We start from the raw sequence: 16,280 nt of genomic DNA, 5'->3' as shown, positions 1-16,280 counted from the left end.
AAAATATGTAGCAGAAAACAAATTGGCCTAAAATGTTAAAAAGTTTGATTTTTTTATTTTTTTTTTGGGAATGTCATTTAGCAGAAAGTGGAAAATATCGTTTTTTTTTTTTTTTCAGAAGTGTCGCTCTTTTTTTGTTTATAGAGCAAAAAACAAAACAACCAATATACGCCTATTGGGATTTTTTTTTTTTTACCAAAAACATGTAGCAGAATAAATATTGGCCTAAATTTATGAAGAAATTTAATTTTTTTACATTTTTTATTGGATATGTTTTAAAGCAAAAAGAAAGTAAAAAATATATATATATTTTTTTTTTTTTTTTTTATAGAGCAAAAAATAAAAAAACGCAGAGGTGATCAAATACCACCAAAAGAAAGCTCTATTTGTGGGGAAAAAAGGACATCAATTTCATTTAGGTACAGCGTTGCACGACCACACAATTGTCCATTAAAATAACGCAGTGCCGAATTGCAAAATATGGCCTGGTCATTAAGGCGGCAAATCCTTCCGGTCCAGAAGTGGTTAAAATGTGAACATTCTTGCACTGTAGTGGAAATATTAAAAATATCCAAATGTCCTTTTTTTTTTTTTTTAACTGTTAAATCTATGTAGCCCTTATCAATGATCTTATCTGTGTCCTGTGTCTTCCTTTTACATTTGGCTTTCAGACAAATCCGTTCCAAGTGCTAACAATGCAATGACAAATCAGTTATATAAAACTCTAGAATACATCGAGAAGAGAGTATAGGGAGAATCGTTCTTGACATTGTCATCTTCACATTGAGGAGAAGCCCAATAGACAGCCCATTGTAAGGTATGGTACGGGATTTTAAGTCATACAGTATAGTATTTTCCTACTGAAATCATATACAAATGTTCTTTGCTGCTTAGAACAAGGTCCTTTGATATTATCTTTGGTGGGAACAAACTTTTCAATAGGTTTACTATGAATATGAAAGAAACTGAATCATCAGACAGATAATGTAACTACTAATGTCTTCTCAAAAAAGGATAGATCAGTAGATAGATAGATAGATAGATAGATAGATAGATAGATAGATAGATAGATAGATAGATAGATAGATAGATAGATAGATAGATAGATAGATAGATAGATATGAATGCATAAATAGTTGTTCAACTGTCTCCTCATATACAGTGTATGTATCTTTTTCTGCAGAGAAACAAAAACATGGCAGCTTTTCCTCAGTCCGATACCTGGATTCAAGACTTCTGGAATAGTTCTGAGGAGTCACATCAACTGGATTACTCAAACTCTGAGGCATCAAATCAAACAGATTATTTAGACTTTGTTGATTTCCTTGGGATTGTTATGCCAATATTCGAAGCTTATAGATTTATACAGATTCTATCCATCGTTTGCTACAGCATTACATTCATTATCGGAGTCATAGGTAATGGTCTAGTCATCTGGGTTGCCAGCTTCAAGATGAAGACTGTCAATTCTGTTTGGTTCCTCAACTTGGCCATTGCCGATCTCATCTGTAACCTCGTTCTTCCTCTCCGTATTTCACAATGGGCTACGCTTTGGAAGACTTTTTTTGACAGAGATATGTGTAAACTTGCCACAACCGTGATGCTCATCAACATGTTTTCTAGTGTCTATTTTTTGACTGTTATCAGTATCGACAGGTGTGTCTCCATCATGTGGCCATTTTGGAGTCGAATATACAGGACACGTAGACTGGCCAGCATAGTAGCAGCATTTACTTGGCTGCTTTGTGTGTTGAGCAGCGTGCCGCATGTGGTGTGCAAATACGTCACAGAAGACAACTCAGACTGCTTTCCTAAGTATGAGGCATGGCTTAACGATGATATAGATACTCGAAAGGTTGACAAGATGTTTATCATCCAAAACGTATGTATGTTTTCATTACCATTTATCATAATTATCATCTCCTATGTTCTAATTGCTTACAAAGTCAGATCTCTTAAAACACAAAAACGTTCGCAAAAACACTTAAAAGTCATCATTATCATTGTGCTTTGCTTCTTCATCTGTTGGTTTCCCTACAATACGTGGCCATTTGTTCCTTACAACATCGAATACTGGAAAACTAACATGATCATCTCTGAAATTTGCGTCTGCCTGGCTTATTTCAACAGCTGCATCAATCCACTCGTCTATGTTTTCTGTTCCCAAGATTTTAAAAAAGGTTTTATAAAGTCCATGCCAGCTAGACTGGAAGACCTCTTCAGCGAACGGCCTGAAGTCAACGCAGATAAATCTGCTTGTAGCTCAGAAAAAGTTGAACTAACCACATATGGATAAGCATGAGTTTCCTGCTGCCCGTTGGTGAAGAAAAAAAATGGAACAAGGACTAATGAACTCAAAAAAGTGATTTTTTTTAATTCTAATAAATTGTAAGAGAAGTAATAAATATTGGAGTTGACTTACTAAAGGAGTAGCATCAAAATACTAGTGGTGCCACATCCATCATGAACTAAACAAAATTTTTTCCCCTGAATATTAGGACTTTTTTAGGCACTTTTATGTTTGTGTTTGATCATATCAATGAAAAAATGTTTAGAAAAAATTATATATTTTATTAATACATGATAGAAATGTGGTTATTACATATACAAAAAAATACATGACAATGTTCACACGACACAATGTATACATATTACGATGGAATGCGAATAAACTAACTGTGAAGGATGCGATGATGAAGTTGTAACTTCCTCCACTAAAGGAGTAGGGGAAATGTTAACAGTGTAAAAACAAAATGTTATATGCCTTGTAACATAATAGATTTAGTTGTTTAAAGCGGATTCCGGCCTCAGGAATGTTTTTTTGATAAAAATACTGCCCAAATAGTGATCCTTAGCCCTTAATATATCCGCTAATCCCATAGTTAATAGTTTTATATGTTTTGATTTATCAGAAACTCTTACTTTTAAAATCCTTTGCTGAGCACGGCCATCTTTGCTGGGGTTATACGAAGCCGCAGTGTATAGATGTTTTCCCTTCTTCCTGGTTTGAGTTCATTGTGCATGCAGAATGCGGCGCGAAATCTCGCACATGAGCAGTACTATGCGATTGGTTTCCATATCATTGCATCATTTCCTTTTTGCAAATAACGTGATGTGAGGAGCAGCCGTCCGCCTACGTCACTGCCCATTGCCTTCTGGGAGTGAGGAGTAAGAGCTCCCAGGACGCATTTCAGGACAGGAAGTGACGGCGCTGGCCGCGGCCGCAGAGGGAGGAAGTGGAAGAAAGGTGAGTATATTTTCTTCTGAATCAAGGTAAGTAAAAAAAAAAAAAAAATGGGACTATCCAATTGTTTTTCAGGTTACACTCAGCAAGCGGATGGCACAAAATCGATTGTGGCGATTTTGAGGCCGGAACTCCGCTTTAAGCTTTGTGACGCTTTAAATAAATTGGAATTTAATTTGTAAATAATTAGATGATTTACATGAATGCCATTTCACTAAGCTAAGTAAACCTTCTTGTCCTCTAGTAAATCATCATTGGGGTTGATTCACTAAAGGGTAGAGACTGATCATTTACCAAAGCAATTGTTCATTTTATAAAGTGAATGTTTACAGTACTTCATTTTTGATGATTTTTTTAATGATTTTTAATGAGGAAACTAAACATAGACTGTTGTTCGCTAAGCAATACGTCGACTAAGACTTTAAAGTGAACACTGCCTTTTTATTTAGTAGCTCAACTGCTTAAGGACCGCCCCACGTACATATACTGCTGCAGGGCGGCCCTTAAGTGCAAAATTGTGTAGCTGTACACAATTTATTTTTCCTAGTCTAGGACGCGTGCATGCGCACGCGCCACCAGAGGCCCGCTCCCGCTGTAATTTGACACACTGGGAGCCAATCAGCGGGTCCGGCGGACCCGATGTCCACCGGGAACCCAGCGATCATTCGGAGAGAGGCAGAACGGCAGTCTAGGTAAATAAGGTAGACCACCGTTCTGCTAGTAAGGAAGGCAGAGATCTTAAGCTAAGCAGGAACACGGACCCCTGTCTTCCTACAGTGTAACCACCCCCCAACACAGTAAAAAAAAAAAGCACTCCAGGGACCACAGTTAACCCTTTGATCACCCCTGATGTTAACCCCTTCCTTGCCAGTGTCATTAGTACAGTGACGGTGCATTTTTTTTTTAGCATTGATCACTATATTAGTGTCTCTGGTCCCGAAAAAAGTGTCAGATTTGTCCTCTGCAATGTCGCAGTTCCACTAAAAATCGTTGATCGCTGCCATAACTAGTAAAAAATATTAAAACAAAAGTCCATAAATCTATCCTATAGTTTGTAGACGCTATACGTTTTGCGCAAATCAATCAAAATACACTTGCTTGTATTTTTATTTTTTTACCATAAACATGTAGCAGAATACATACTGGCCTAAATTGATGAAGAAATTAGATTTTTTTAAAAATTTTTGGGTGTGTTTTATAGCAGAAAGTAACAATTTTTTTTTTTTTTTTTTTAATTGTCAGTATTTTTTTTTTGTTTTGTTTTTAGCATAAAAAATAAAAACCGCAGAGTTGATCAAATACTCCCAAAAGAAAGCTCTTTTTGTGGGGAAAAATAAGGACATCTATTATATTTAAATTTTTTTTTAATTTATATTTTTATTTTATTGTCAGTTAAAGTAACACAGTGCCATATCGCGAAAAAAAAAAAAAAAAATGGCCTGGTCAGGAAGAGGGTAAAACCTTCCAGAGCTGAAGTGGTTAAACCAAACTCCAAAAAAAATAAGTAAGTCAGGTAAACACCTAACTACACTAACTAAGCCATACACAGTCACAGGTGTGGGCTACAAACTACATCTCGATCAAATCATCGGTCCTTGGTATGTAAAATGGATTTCTGCTATTTTTTCTGTCTAGCACATTGATAGGCAGGAAGGCATTCATTTTTAATGAGCCTTAACTAAAGACTCAAATATGACTAAAACTAAAATGGCATTTTAGTCAAAAGACTGTGACTAAAACTAAATTGAATTTGTATCACAACGGCTAAATCTGTGTCTTTGGCGCATGTTCAAACCTTATTACCATAAATAATAAACATGTTATTAGATTGTTACTCCAGGAGTATATAATGTTTGGCAGTTCTAAAGAAATAATGCTTTAAAATTTAGCTAAACCCATTAGATTTTAGTTGACTAAAATGTACTGGAGATTTTAGTCGACTAAAATACGACTGAAACCAAAACAACTCAGATGACTAAAATATGACTAAGACTAAAATTACATTTTTGTCAAAAGACTATACCTAAAACTAAATCGAAATTTGATGTTAAAATTAACACTGCTAAGGTGCCGCTGCTTTAGTTTTCTTTATTTTCTTTAGGCTTTTTCCATGAATTTTTACACGATAAAACTGTGACTAACAAACTTCCTGTCCCTTTGGGTCTGTACTCACTTCTCCATTAAATCTATAAAATGTTAGACTGCCTATGCTCATTTTCATTATATAGTGGATTGGTGGGATTAGCATGGCTCCTAACTGTCCCAAATTTCAAGGGCGTGTCCCTGATTTGGAACAAAGTCCCTCTGTCTCTCTTTCCTCTTTATTTGTCCCTCATTTTGGTTTATTCTATAAAGTCATAAATAAAATGCTATTTTTTATCATTCAAATAGTGTTTCCCAATGCTAAACCTTTCATCCAATATCTAAATTGTTGCATTTGTAAATTTGAAAAGCCAGTATAAAGTAATATTGGTGGTAAAAAAAACGGGAAAAAAAACTAAAAAAAACAAAAGGGGGGTTTAACAATTTTTTTTTTTTTTTTTGTTTAATTCTCCTTTAGGAGACGTGGCATTTTGGTTTGATCTCTAAAGTTGTAAATAAAATGCTATTTTTTATCTTTCAAATAGTGTTTCCCAATGCTAAACCTTTCATCCAATATCAAAATTGCTGCAGTTGTAAATTTCAAAAGCCAGTATAAAGTAATATTAGTAGTAAAAGAAAAAAAAAAACACTTGTGGGTTTAACTATTTTTTATTTTTTTTTGTTTTTTTTTATTCTCCTTTAACAGACGTGGCATTTTGGTTTGATCTCCAAAGTTGTAAATAAAATGCTATTTTTATCTTTCAAATAGTGTTTCCCAATGCTAAACCTTTCATCCAATATGTAAATTGTTGCATTTGTAAATTTGAAAAGCCAGTATAAAGTAATATAAGCGGGAGATTTTTTTAAATAAATAAAAAAAAAACACTTGTGAGTTTAACTATTTATTTATTTTTTTTGTTTAATTCTCCTTTAGGAGACGTGGCATTTTGGTTTGATCTATAAAGTTGTAAATAAAATGCTATTTTTATCTTTCAAATAGTGTTTCCCAATGCTAAACCTTTCATCCAATATCAAAATTGCTGCAGTTGTAAATTTCAAAAGCCAGTATAAAGTAATATTAGTAGTAAAAGGAAAAAAAAACACTTGTGGGTTTAACTGTTTTTTATTTTTTTTTTATTTTTTTTAATTCTCCTTTAGGAGACGTGGCATTTTGGTTTGATCTATAAAGTTGTAATTAAAATACTATTTTTATCTTTTAAATAGTGTTTCCCAATGCTAAACCTTTCATCCAATATCTAAATTGTTGCATTTGTAAATTTGAAAACCCAGTATAAAGTAATATTGGTGGTAAAAAACAAAAAAAAAACAAAAGGGGGTTTAACTATTTTTTTTTTGTTTTTGTTTAATTCTTCTGTAAGAGACATGGTATTTTGGTTTGATCTCCAAAGTTGTAAATAAAATGCTATTTTTATCTTTCAAATAGTGTTTCCAAATGCTAAACCTTTCATCCAATATCTAAATTGTTGCATTTGTAAATTTGAAAAGCCAGTATAAAGTAATATTAGTGGCAAAAAAAAAAAAAAAGCACATGTGGGTTTAACTTTTATTTATTTATTTATTTATTGTTTAATTCTTCTGTAAGAGACATGGCATTTTGGTTTGATCTATAAAGTTGTAAATAAAATGCTATTTTTATCTTTCAAATAGTGTTTCCCAATGCTAAACCTTCCATCCAATATCTAAATTGTTGTTTTGGAAATTTCAAAAGCCAGTATAAAGTAATGTTAGTAGTAAAAGAAAAAAAAAACACTTGTGGGTTTAACTATTTTTTATTTTTTTTTTTTTTTTTTTTTTGTAATTCTCCTTTAACAGACGTGGCATTTTGATTTGATCTTCAAAGTTGTAAATACAATGCTATTTTTTATCTTTCAAATAGTGTTTCCCAATGCAAAACCTTTCATCCAATATCTAAATGGTTGCATTTGTAGATTTCAAAAGCCAGTATAAAGTAATATTAGTGGTAAAAAAATAAAGGAAATTAAAAATAAAAAACACTTGCGGGTTTAACAATTTTTTTTTTTTAATTCTCTTTTAGGAAACATGGCATTTTGGTTTGATCTATAAAGTTGTAAATAAAATGCTATTTTTATCTTTCAAATAGTGTTTCCCAATGCTAAACCTTCCATCCAATATCTAAATTGTTGTTTTGGAAATTTCAAAAGCCAGTATAAAGTAATATTAGTGGTAAAAAAATAAAAAAGCACTTGTGGGTTTAACTATTTATTTATTTTAATTTTTTTTGTTTAATTCTCCTTTAAGATATGTGGCATTTTGGTTTGATCTATAAAGTTGTAATTAAAATGCTATTTTTATGTTTCAAATAGTGTTTCCCAATGCCAAACCTTCCATCCAATATCTAAATTGTTGCATTTGTAGATTTCAAAAGGCAGAATAAAATCATATTAGTGGTAAAAAAAAAAAAAAAAAAAAAAAAACACTTGTGGGTTTAACTATTTATTTATTTTTTTGTTTAATTCTCCTTTAAGAGATGTGGTATTTTGGTTTCATCTATAAAGTTGTAAATAAAATGCTATTTTTATCTTTCAAATAGTGTTTCCCAATGCTAAACCTTCCATCCAATATCTAAATTGTTGCATTTGTAATATTAAGAAGCAAATATAAAGTAATATTAGTAGTTAAAAAAAAAAGAGCACTTGTGAGTTTAAATATTTTTTTTTTTTTGTTTAATTCTTCTTTAAGAGACGTGGCATTTTGGTTTAATCACTAAAGTTGTAAATAAAATGCTATTTTTATATTTTAAATAGTGTTTCCCAATGCTAAACCTTCCATCCAATATCTAAATTGTTGTTTTGGAAATTTCAAAAGCCAGTATAAAGTAATATTAGTGGTAAAAAAATAAAAAAGCACTTGTGGGTTTAACTATTTATTTATTTTAATTTTTTTGTTTAATTCTCCTTTAAGATATGTGGCATTTTGGTTTGATCTATAAAGAAGTAAATAAATTGCTATTTTTATCTTTCAAATAGTGTTTCCCAATGCTAAACCTTTCCTCCAATATCTAAATTGTTGCATTTTTAAATTTCAAAAGCCAGTATAATTTAGATATTGGATGAAAGGTTTAGCATTGGGAAACACTATTTGAAAGATAAAAATAGCATTTTATTTACAACTTTATAGATCAAACCAAAATGCCACGTCTCTTAAAGGAGAAGTAAACAAAAAGAAAATAGTTAAACCCACAAGTGCTTTTTTTTTCTTTTCTTTTTTTTTTTTTTACCACTAATATTACATTATACTGACTTTTGAAATTTACAAATGCAACAATTTAGATATTGGATGAAAGGTTTAGCATTGGGAAACACTATTTGAAAGATAAAAATAGCAATTTTTTTTACGTCTTTATAGATTAAACCAAAATGCCACATCTCCTAAAGGAGAATTAAACAAAAAAAAAAAAATATATATATATATATAGTTAAACCCACAAGTGTTTTTTTTTCTACCACTAATATTACTTTATACTTGGTTTTGAAATTGATAAATGCAACAATTTAGATATTGGATGATAGGTTTAGCATTGGGAAACACTATTTGAAAGATAAAAATAGCATTTTATTTACAACTTTATAGATCAAACCAAAATGCCACGTTTCCTAAAGGAGAATTAAACAAAAAAAAAAAATTTGTTAAACCCACTATTGCTTTTTTTTTTTTTTACCACCAATATTACTTTATACTGGCTTTTGAAATTGACAAAAGCAAAAATTTAGATAATGAATGAAAGGCTTAGCATTGGGAAACACTTTTTGAAAGATGAAAACAGCATTTTATTTACAACTTCATAGATGGTCATCCGCTAACGTCCGCAATCCTATAGACATACATTATGTCCGTTTTTCATCCGCAAACGGATGGGAGGAAAAACGGACCGCCCGTGTGAAAGGACCCTAACAGTTTTGGGCTAGTGAGATGACGCCCTTCCTCAAACGGAGATATATCTAAATCCTCAAACACATACAAAGACTTATATATGCTTAACCACTTGCCGACCGCTCACATTGAGTGTACTGCGGCAAAGTGGCTCGTTATCGTCCAGCGACGTCGACCTACGTCGCTGGACTCCTTACCTTGTGGGCGGCACACACGCGCCGCCGGAGGCTCGCTCCAGCTGTATTCAGACACAGCAGGAATCGGGCCAGGGGAGGAGCGGCGTTGATCACCGTCTCTCTTTCCCGATCGTCGGGGGTTGAGTGAGGAAATCCGCCCTCTTGTGTAAACAAAGCGGGCGGATCTCCTCTGTGATAGACAGTGACAGATTACAGGATTCAGCATAGCTGAACCTGCGATCTGTGCCTGTGTCACACAACCCCCTCCACCCACACACGTCAGTAAGCACCAGGCATACAGTTAACCCCTCGATCACCAATAAAGTTAACCCCTTCCCTGCCCGTGTCATTATTACAGTAACAGTGCATATTTATAGCACTGATTACTGTAGTAATGTCACTGGAACCCCCAAAAGTGTCACAAATGTCAGTTAGGGGTCCGATCTGTCCGCCGCAATGTCGCAGTCCCGCAAAAAAAAAAAAACGCAGATCCCCGCCAGATCGCCGCCATTACTAGTTAAAAAAAAAACAATAAAAATGACATAAAATTTCCCGTAGTTAGTAGCTGCGATAACTTTTGCGCAAACCAATCAAAATACGCTTATTGCGATTTTTTTTACCAAACATATGTAGCAGAAAACAAATTGGCCTAAAGTGTTAAAAAAAATTAGATTTTTACTTTTTTTTGGGGGGGAATTTCATATAACAAAATGTTAAAAACAGAGAAAGCTCTGTTTGTGGGAAAAAAATGACGTAAATTTCGTTTGGGTACAGAGTCGCACGACTGCACAATTGTCCGTTAAAGTAACGCAGTGCTGAATCGCAAAATAGGGCCTGGTCATTAAGGGGGCAAATCCTTCCGGTCTTAAAATGGTTAAGCATAAAAAGTACCATCTAACATCAAGAAATGTTTTGCTTTTGATATGCGCTATCTTATTGTATTATCATACCATGATGTGGATCGCGTGTTCTTCCAGTGAAGTTTTTTCTCTTAACAGATAGCCATAGAGCTATCTCTGTCTTTACAAGACAAAAGAATAAACAACGCTAAGGCTGAACGTCGCTAAGGCTGCTGATCATTATCCAGATCATAGAAGAATATAGTCAAGCCCCAAAGCAAACTTCAGAAGCAATTCCAGCCACACGCAAAGTATAAACTGAACTAACCTGCCACATCTTTGAAGGGCCAGTCTATGTGATTAAGGTAGGTATCGGTCAAAAATGGTTTTACATGGACTGACTCCAAATGTAATTTCAACTTCTTTTCTAAATGATTGGGTAGAGCGTATGTTCCTAATGCCGACCACTTTAAATTGTGCCTGTATATAGTTCTTATATTATCATTTATTTATTGTATTCTGTTTTCTTTGCTTTTTCTTTTAAGCTCCATTCACACTAGTGTGACTTCTTATGCAACTTTGAACCTCAAAGTCGCTTGACAAGTCGTTCCCCATGTTTTCCAATGATAACTATTCATATATGTGTAACTTAAAGTTGCAGAAACCTCAGAGTAGGTTATGCACTACTTTGGTCTGACTTTCATGCATAGACTTCAATGTTATCCAGTTCTGGACCGAAAGGATTTAATGCGATACAGCATTGCGTTACTTTAACCAAATTTGTGCAGTCATGTGACACTGTACTAGCTCTAGATGACCTTGTCCCACCACTGTTGATCACATTCGGATGGACTTGCTCTACGATGTTGAAAATGTTTCACCAGAAATGCCAAAATCATAACTCATCGATTTTAGCCACACCGGTTACTCAGTTACCTTAATCACTTCAGCACTGGAAGGTTTACCCCCCTTCATGACCAGGCCATTTTTTGCGATTCGGCACTGCGTTACTTTAATGGAATTTGCACGGTCGTGCAACATTGTCCCGGCTCTAGATGACCTTGTACCACCACTGTTAGTCACATTCAGATGGACTTGCTCTACAATGTTGAAGATATTTCACCAGAAATGCCAAAATCATAACCCATCGATTTTAGCCACACAGGTTACTCTTTAACCACTTCAGCACTGGCCCTTCATGACCATGAACATGATTTTTGTGATATGTCACTACGTTACTTTAACTAACAATTGTGCGGTCGTGCGGCGCCATACCCAAATAAAGGTGATGTCCTTTTTTGCTACAAATAGAGATTGTTTTTTTTTTTGGTGGTATTTGTTCACCTCTGCAATTTTTATTTTTTTGTGCTATAAACAAATAAAAAGCGACAATTCTGAACAAAAAAAATAAATACATTTTTTACATTCTGTTATATAACATTCACCAAAAAAAAAAAAAAAAGATTTAAAAATCTATATTTTTCATCCTTTTAGGCCAATTTGTATTCTGCTACATATTTTTGGTTAAAAAAAATAAATAAAAAATCGCAATAAGCGTATTTTGATTGGTTTGTGCAAAAGTTATCGCGTCTACAAACTAGGGGAAAGATTTATGCCAATGTTGTTATTTATTTTATTTTTTTAATAGTAATGGCGGCGATCTGCGATTTTTAGCGGGACTGCGACATTACGGCGGACAGATCGGACCCCCTACTTGACGTTTTTGACACTTTTGGGGGGACCAGTGACATTACTACAGTAATCAGTGCTAAAAATATGCACTGTTACTGTAATAATGACACTGGCAGGGAAGGGGTTAACACAGTGGTGATCAAAGGGTTAAGTGTGAGCCTAAGGGAGTGTTTTCTAACTGCATGGGGGATGGGCTTGTGAAATGATCATAGAGACCTGTGATCCTATATAGGAGGATCACAGGCGCTTTGTGATCATTTCAAAAATAAAAATGGCCAGCTGTGTTTACAACAGCAGACCGTTGTTCTCTCTCAGTGGGGAGCGATTGCAGTATCCCCGCTGCCTAATGGGGATGGTAGTGCACCACCGGCGGTGCGCGCGCCTCCCCAGCACCACGCCCGACCAACATAGCGCTATGTCATTTCGGACAGCCGAGCCAGCCTGCCGCAGTAAAACTGCGGCCGGCAGGTCGGCAAGTGATTAACCCTCAAAAGAATAGATTGGCCAATTATCGGCGAAGCCGATATATCAGGGGCCGATATGCACTTTCCCCGATATATTGGAATCGGACTTTTGATTTACCGATATTCCCGATATTTCGGGAAAGTGCATGTACCAGGGTGATGCCTGCAGCTAGAGGCATCACCCCGGTACTGGTGTCCATAGCCGATGGTCGGCTGTCTTGTAATGACAACCGATGCAGCTGAGAAGCCGCTCAGCTGTCATAAGGATCGGGAGGGGACGTCCCCCCCCTCCTGCCACCTTCCAAGTCTCCTGTCCCACCGGGAGACCAGGGCATCCTACCTTCACCGCCGCCGTCTGACCGGGCCTCCATTTCTTTGAATTTGACGCCGCCGAGTACCCGGAAGTGATGTCAGGACATGACATCACTTCCAGGTACTGGCGGCGCCGAATTCAAAAACTTACAGCATTCAAAACAGCCAAACTTGGTATTTTGAATGCTTTTAAGTACAGAGGGGGTCTTTTAGACCCCCATATCCATCCAGCATAGTACCTGTAGACATTAAAAAAAATATATATTTTTTTAACGTCCGAAAATATCGGCCAATATCGGCTGATACCGATATCCGTTGACCAAAAAAATGGGTATCAGCATCAGCGGTAAAAAACGATATCGGTCAATCACTACTCAAATGCTACATGAAGGTCGTACCTGAATGTTTTACAATAGTACTATAGTATATAGTAGTATACAACAGTTGTCCATTATCACTGGTCAAAGCCAAAGTTGTATCCAAGTTGCACCCATTCAAAGTTGCACTCCAAAGTCGGTGGAACTTTGGAGTCGTACAAGTGTGAATGAAGCCATGCATGTAGAAGTTAAACTATCAGTGTGTTACTCTTATTCTCGCCGTTCTCTTTGGCGTGTTTTATGACATTATAACGGTTAGGCAGAGGGCATGTGCTTCTACTATGTATAGAGTTAGGACTGCAGAAATATTGGGGTGCCTTGCAGCAGCTCTGTAGCTATTCATGTATTTGCAAATATGTGCAAACTAAACCCCTGTTTTTAACGCAAACTGTTAGTCAGGAAAGCTTAGTTGGTTGCAGACTGGCTGGCAAGATAAGCTGGGAATTTTCTTTGACTTTGTTTTACATGCGTTGCCTTTCCATGTGCCCCTTGCACAGGCCATTTATGGGTGGGGGCAGTGGGCATGGTTTGGTTTTGTATGAGAGGATTAACTGCTTCCAGACCGCCTGTCGCATATATACTGTGGCAGGGCGGCCCAGCTGCGCTAAATCACATACCTGTATATGATTACACGCACGAGATGCAGGGCATGCGCGCACGCCAATGCCGACCCACCCCCGCTGTGATTGGCCACAGCGAGAGCCAATCAGCAGGTCTGGCGGATGCGATGACCACCAGCCACTCGCCATCATTCTCTAGAGAGGCGTAACGGCGGTTTGCCTATGTAAACAAGTAAGACCGCTGTTCTGTGAGGGAGGAAAATGGAGATTTTGTGTTTCTGCTAAGCAGGAACACGGATCTCTGTTTTCCTCCAGTCACAGCACCTCCCCCCACACAGTTAGCAAGCACTCACTCGGGGCACACTTAACCCTTTGATCGCCCCTGTTATTGGGATAGGCATAAGGCTATCCTTCATATAAGATAGGGCCAGGGACTATTCATAGGATTCAGATATATTGGGCAGACTAGATGGGCCAAATGGTTCTTATCTGCCGACACATTCTATGTTTCTATGTTTCTTATTAATCCCTTCCCTGCCAGTGTCATTTATACAGTGACAGTGCATTTTTTTAGCTTTTGTATTGGTGTCACTGGTCCCCAAAAAGTATCACATAGGGGAAGATTTACTAAAAGTGGAAATTGCAATATCTGGTGCAACTCTACATAGAAACCAATCAGCTTTCAGGTTTTATTGTCAAAGCTTAATTAAACAAGCTGAAGTTAGAAGCTGATTGGCTACCATGCACAGCTGCACCAAATTCTGAGTGTTCCAGTCTTAGTAAATCTCCCCCTAAGGCCCCTTTCACACAGCCCGTCCGTTTATCTCAGTGGGGGATCGATCCGCCAATCCCCCACTGAGCAGGAGGATGACAGCTGTTCTCTGCACTGTGTGCAGAGACACAGCTATCAGTTCCCCATACATCTCTATGGGGAAATCGGATGGGAATGGACCATCGGTCATCCGATCGCATCCGATCCGCTGGATGGATGGAAAATAGGGTTTCCATCCGTCCAGATTTGACAGATCGGATCGGATGTCAGCGGACATGTCTCCGTTGACATCCGATGCTCCATAGAGATGCATGGGGTGACCGTTCAGATCCGCCAAAAAAACAAAAAGGCGGATCTGAACGGTCCGCCTGTGTAAAAAGGGGCCTTAGTGTCACATTTGTCCGCCGCAATATCGCAGTCTTGCTAAAATTTGCTGATCACCGCCATTACTAGTAAAAACAATAAAAAAAAGTCAATAAATCTATCCCATAGTTTGTAGACGTGATAATTTTTGCAAAAACCAATTAATATACGCTTATTGGGATTTATAAAAAAAAAAAAAAAAATATGTAGTAGAATACATATTGGCCTATATTGATGAAGAAATTAGATTTTTTTAAAAATGTTATTGGGTATGTTTTATAGCAGAAAGTAAAAAAATAAAGATTTTTTTTTTTTATTTCAAAATTGTCAGGATTTTTTTGTTTATAGTGCAAAAAATATAAACTGCAGAGGGGATCAAATACCACCAAAAGAAAGCCCTTTTTGTGGGGAAAAAAAGACATAAAATTTATTTGGGTACAGCATCGCACAACCGCGCAATTGTCAGTTAAAATAGCGCAGAGCCGTATCGCAAAATAGGGCCTGGTCATAAAGAGCTGAAGTGGTTAAGTGATACCTTTTATTGGCTATAGGTTAACCACTTAAGCCCCGGAAGATTTGGCTGCTAAAGGACCAGGGGTTTTTTTGCGATTTTTTACTGCGTGACTTTAACGGACAATTGCGCGGTCGTGCGACGCTGTACCTAAACAAATTTGACGTCCTTTTTTTCCCACAAACAGAGCTTTCTTTTGGTGGTATTTGATCACCTGTGCGATTTTTTGATCACGCGCTATAAACAAAAAAAGAGCGTAAATTTTGCAAAAATAACAATATTTTTCACATTTTTTTATATGAAATTCCCCCCAAAAAAATGTAAAAATCAAAATTTTTTAACATTTTTCAGCCAATTTGTTTTATGCTACCTATGTTTGGTAAAAAAAAAAATCGCAAAAAGCGTATTTTGATTGGTTTGCGCAAAAGTTATCGCGTTTACTAACAAAGGGAAAGATTTTTGTCATTTTTGGTGTTTTTTTTTAACGCGTAATGGCGGCGATCTGCGATTTTTTTTTCGGTACTGCGACATTGCAGCGGACAGATTGGACCCTTGACTGACATTTTTGACACTTTTGGGGGTACCAGTGACATTACTGCAGTAATCAGTGCTATATATATGCACTGTTACTGCAAAAATGACACTGGCAGGGAAGGGGTTAACTTTATTGGACAGGGAGGGGTTAAGTGTGTCCTAGGGGCGTGATTCTAACTGTGCAGGGACATTCCTATTGGTGTAAAAGCAAAGATCAACCGTTCTACATAGTAGAACGGACAGATCTTCACTTTTACACAGGGAGAACTGACAGGCAGCTTGTTTACACAAGCTGCTCTGTCTTTCTCCCTTCACAGGAGCGATCGCAGTGTGACTGGCGGACATCGAGTCCGCCGGTCACACGCACTGACTTGTCTGTGAACGAGCCGCGGCGGGCGCGCGCCTCGGCGGGCGCGCGCCCGCCCGCAGTAGGCTCGCAAGT

The 16,280-nt window shown here is 36.6% G+C and overlaps 1 protein-coding gene across 1 annotated transcript; it reads left to right on the top strand.

The window, feature by feature from the left end:
* Nucleotides 1–1,287: 1,287 nt before the first annotated feature.
* On the top strand, nt 1,288–2,296 carry LOC309568978 (chemerin-like receptor 1; the record flags this gene model as incomplete). Its single annotated transcript, XM_082274742.1, has 1 exon — nt 1,288–2,296. Exon 1 carries the CDS (start codon nt 1,337–1,339, stop codon nt 2,294–2,296), a length of 960 nt encoding a protein of 319 aa, XP_082130868.1. The 5' UTR covers nt 1,288–1,336.
* Between the last annotated feature and the right edge of the window lie 13,984 nt (nt 2,297–16,280).

The sequence above is a fragment of the Pelophylax lessonae genome (genome assembly GCF_965119305.1).
Source record: "Pelophylax lessonae genome assembly, chromosome: 12".
In the NCBI taxonomy this organism is placed as follows: domain Eukaryota; kingdom Metazoa; phylum Chordata; class Amphibia; order Anura; family Ranidae; genus Pelophylax; species Pelophylax lessonae.
The sequence above is the reverse complement of the archived record's forward strand: the minus strand, read 5'-3'. Positions and strand labels throughout refer to the sequence as shown.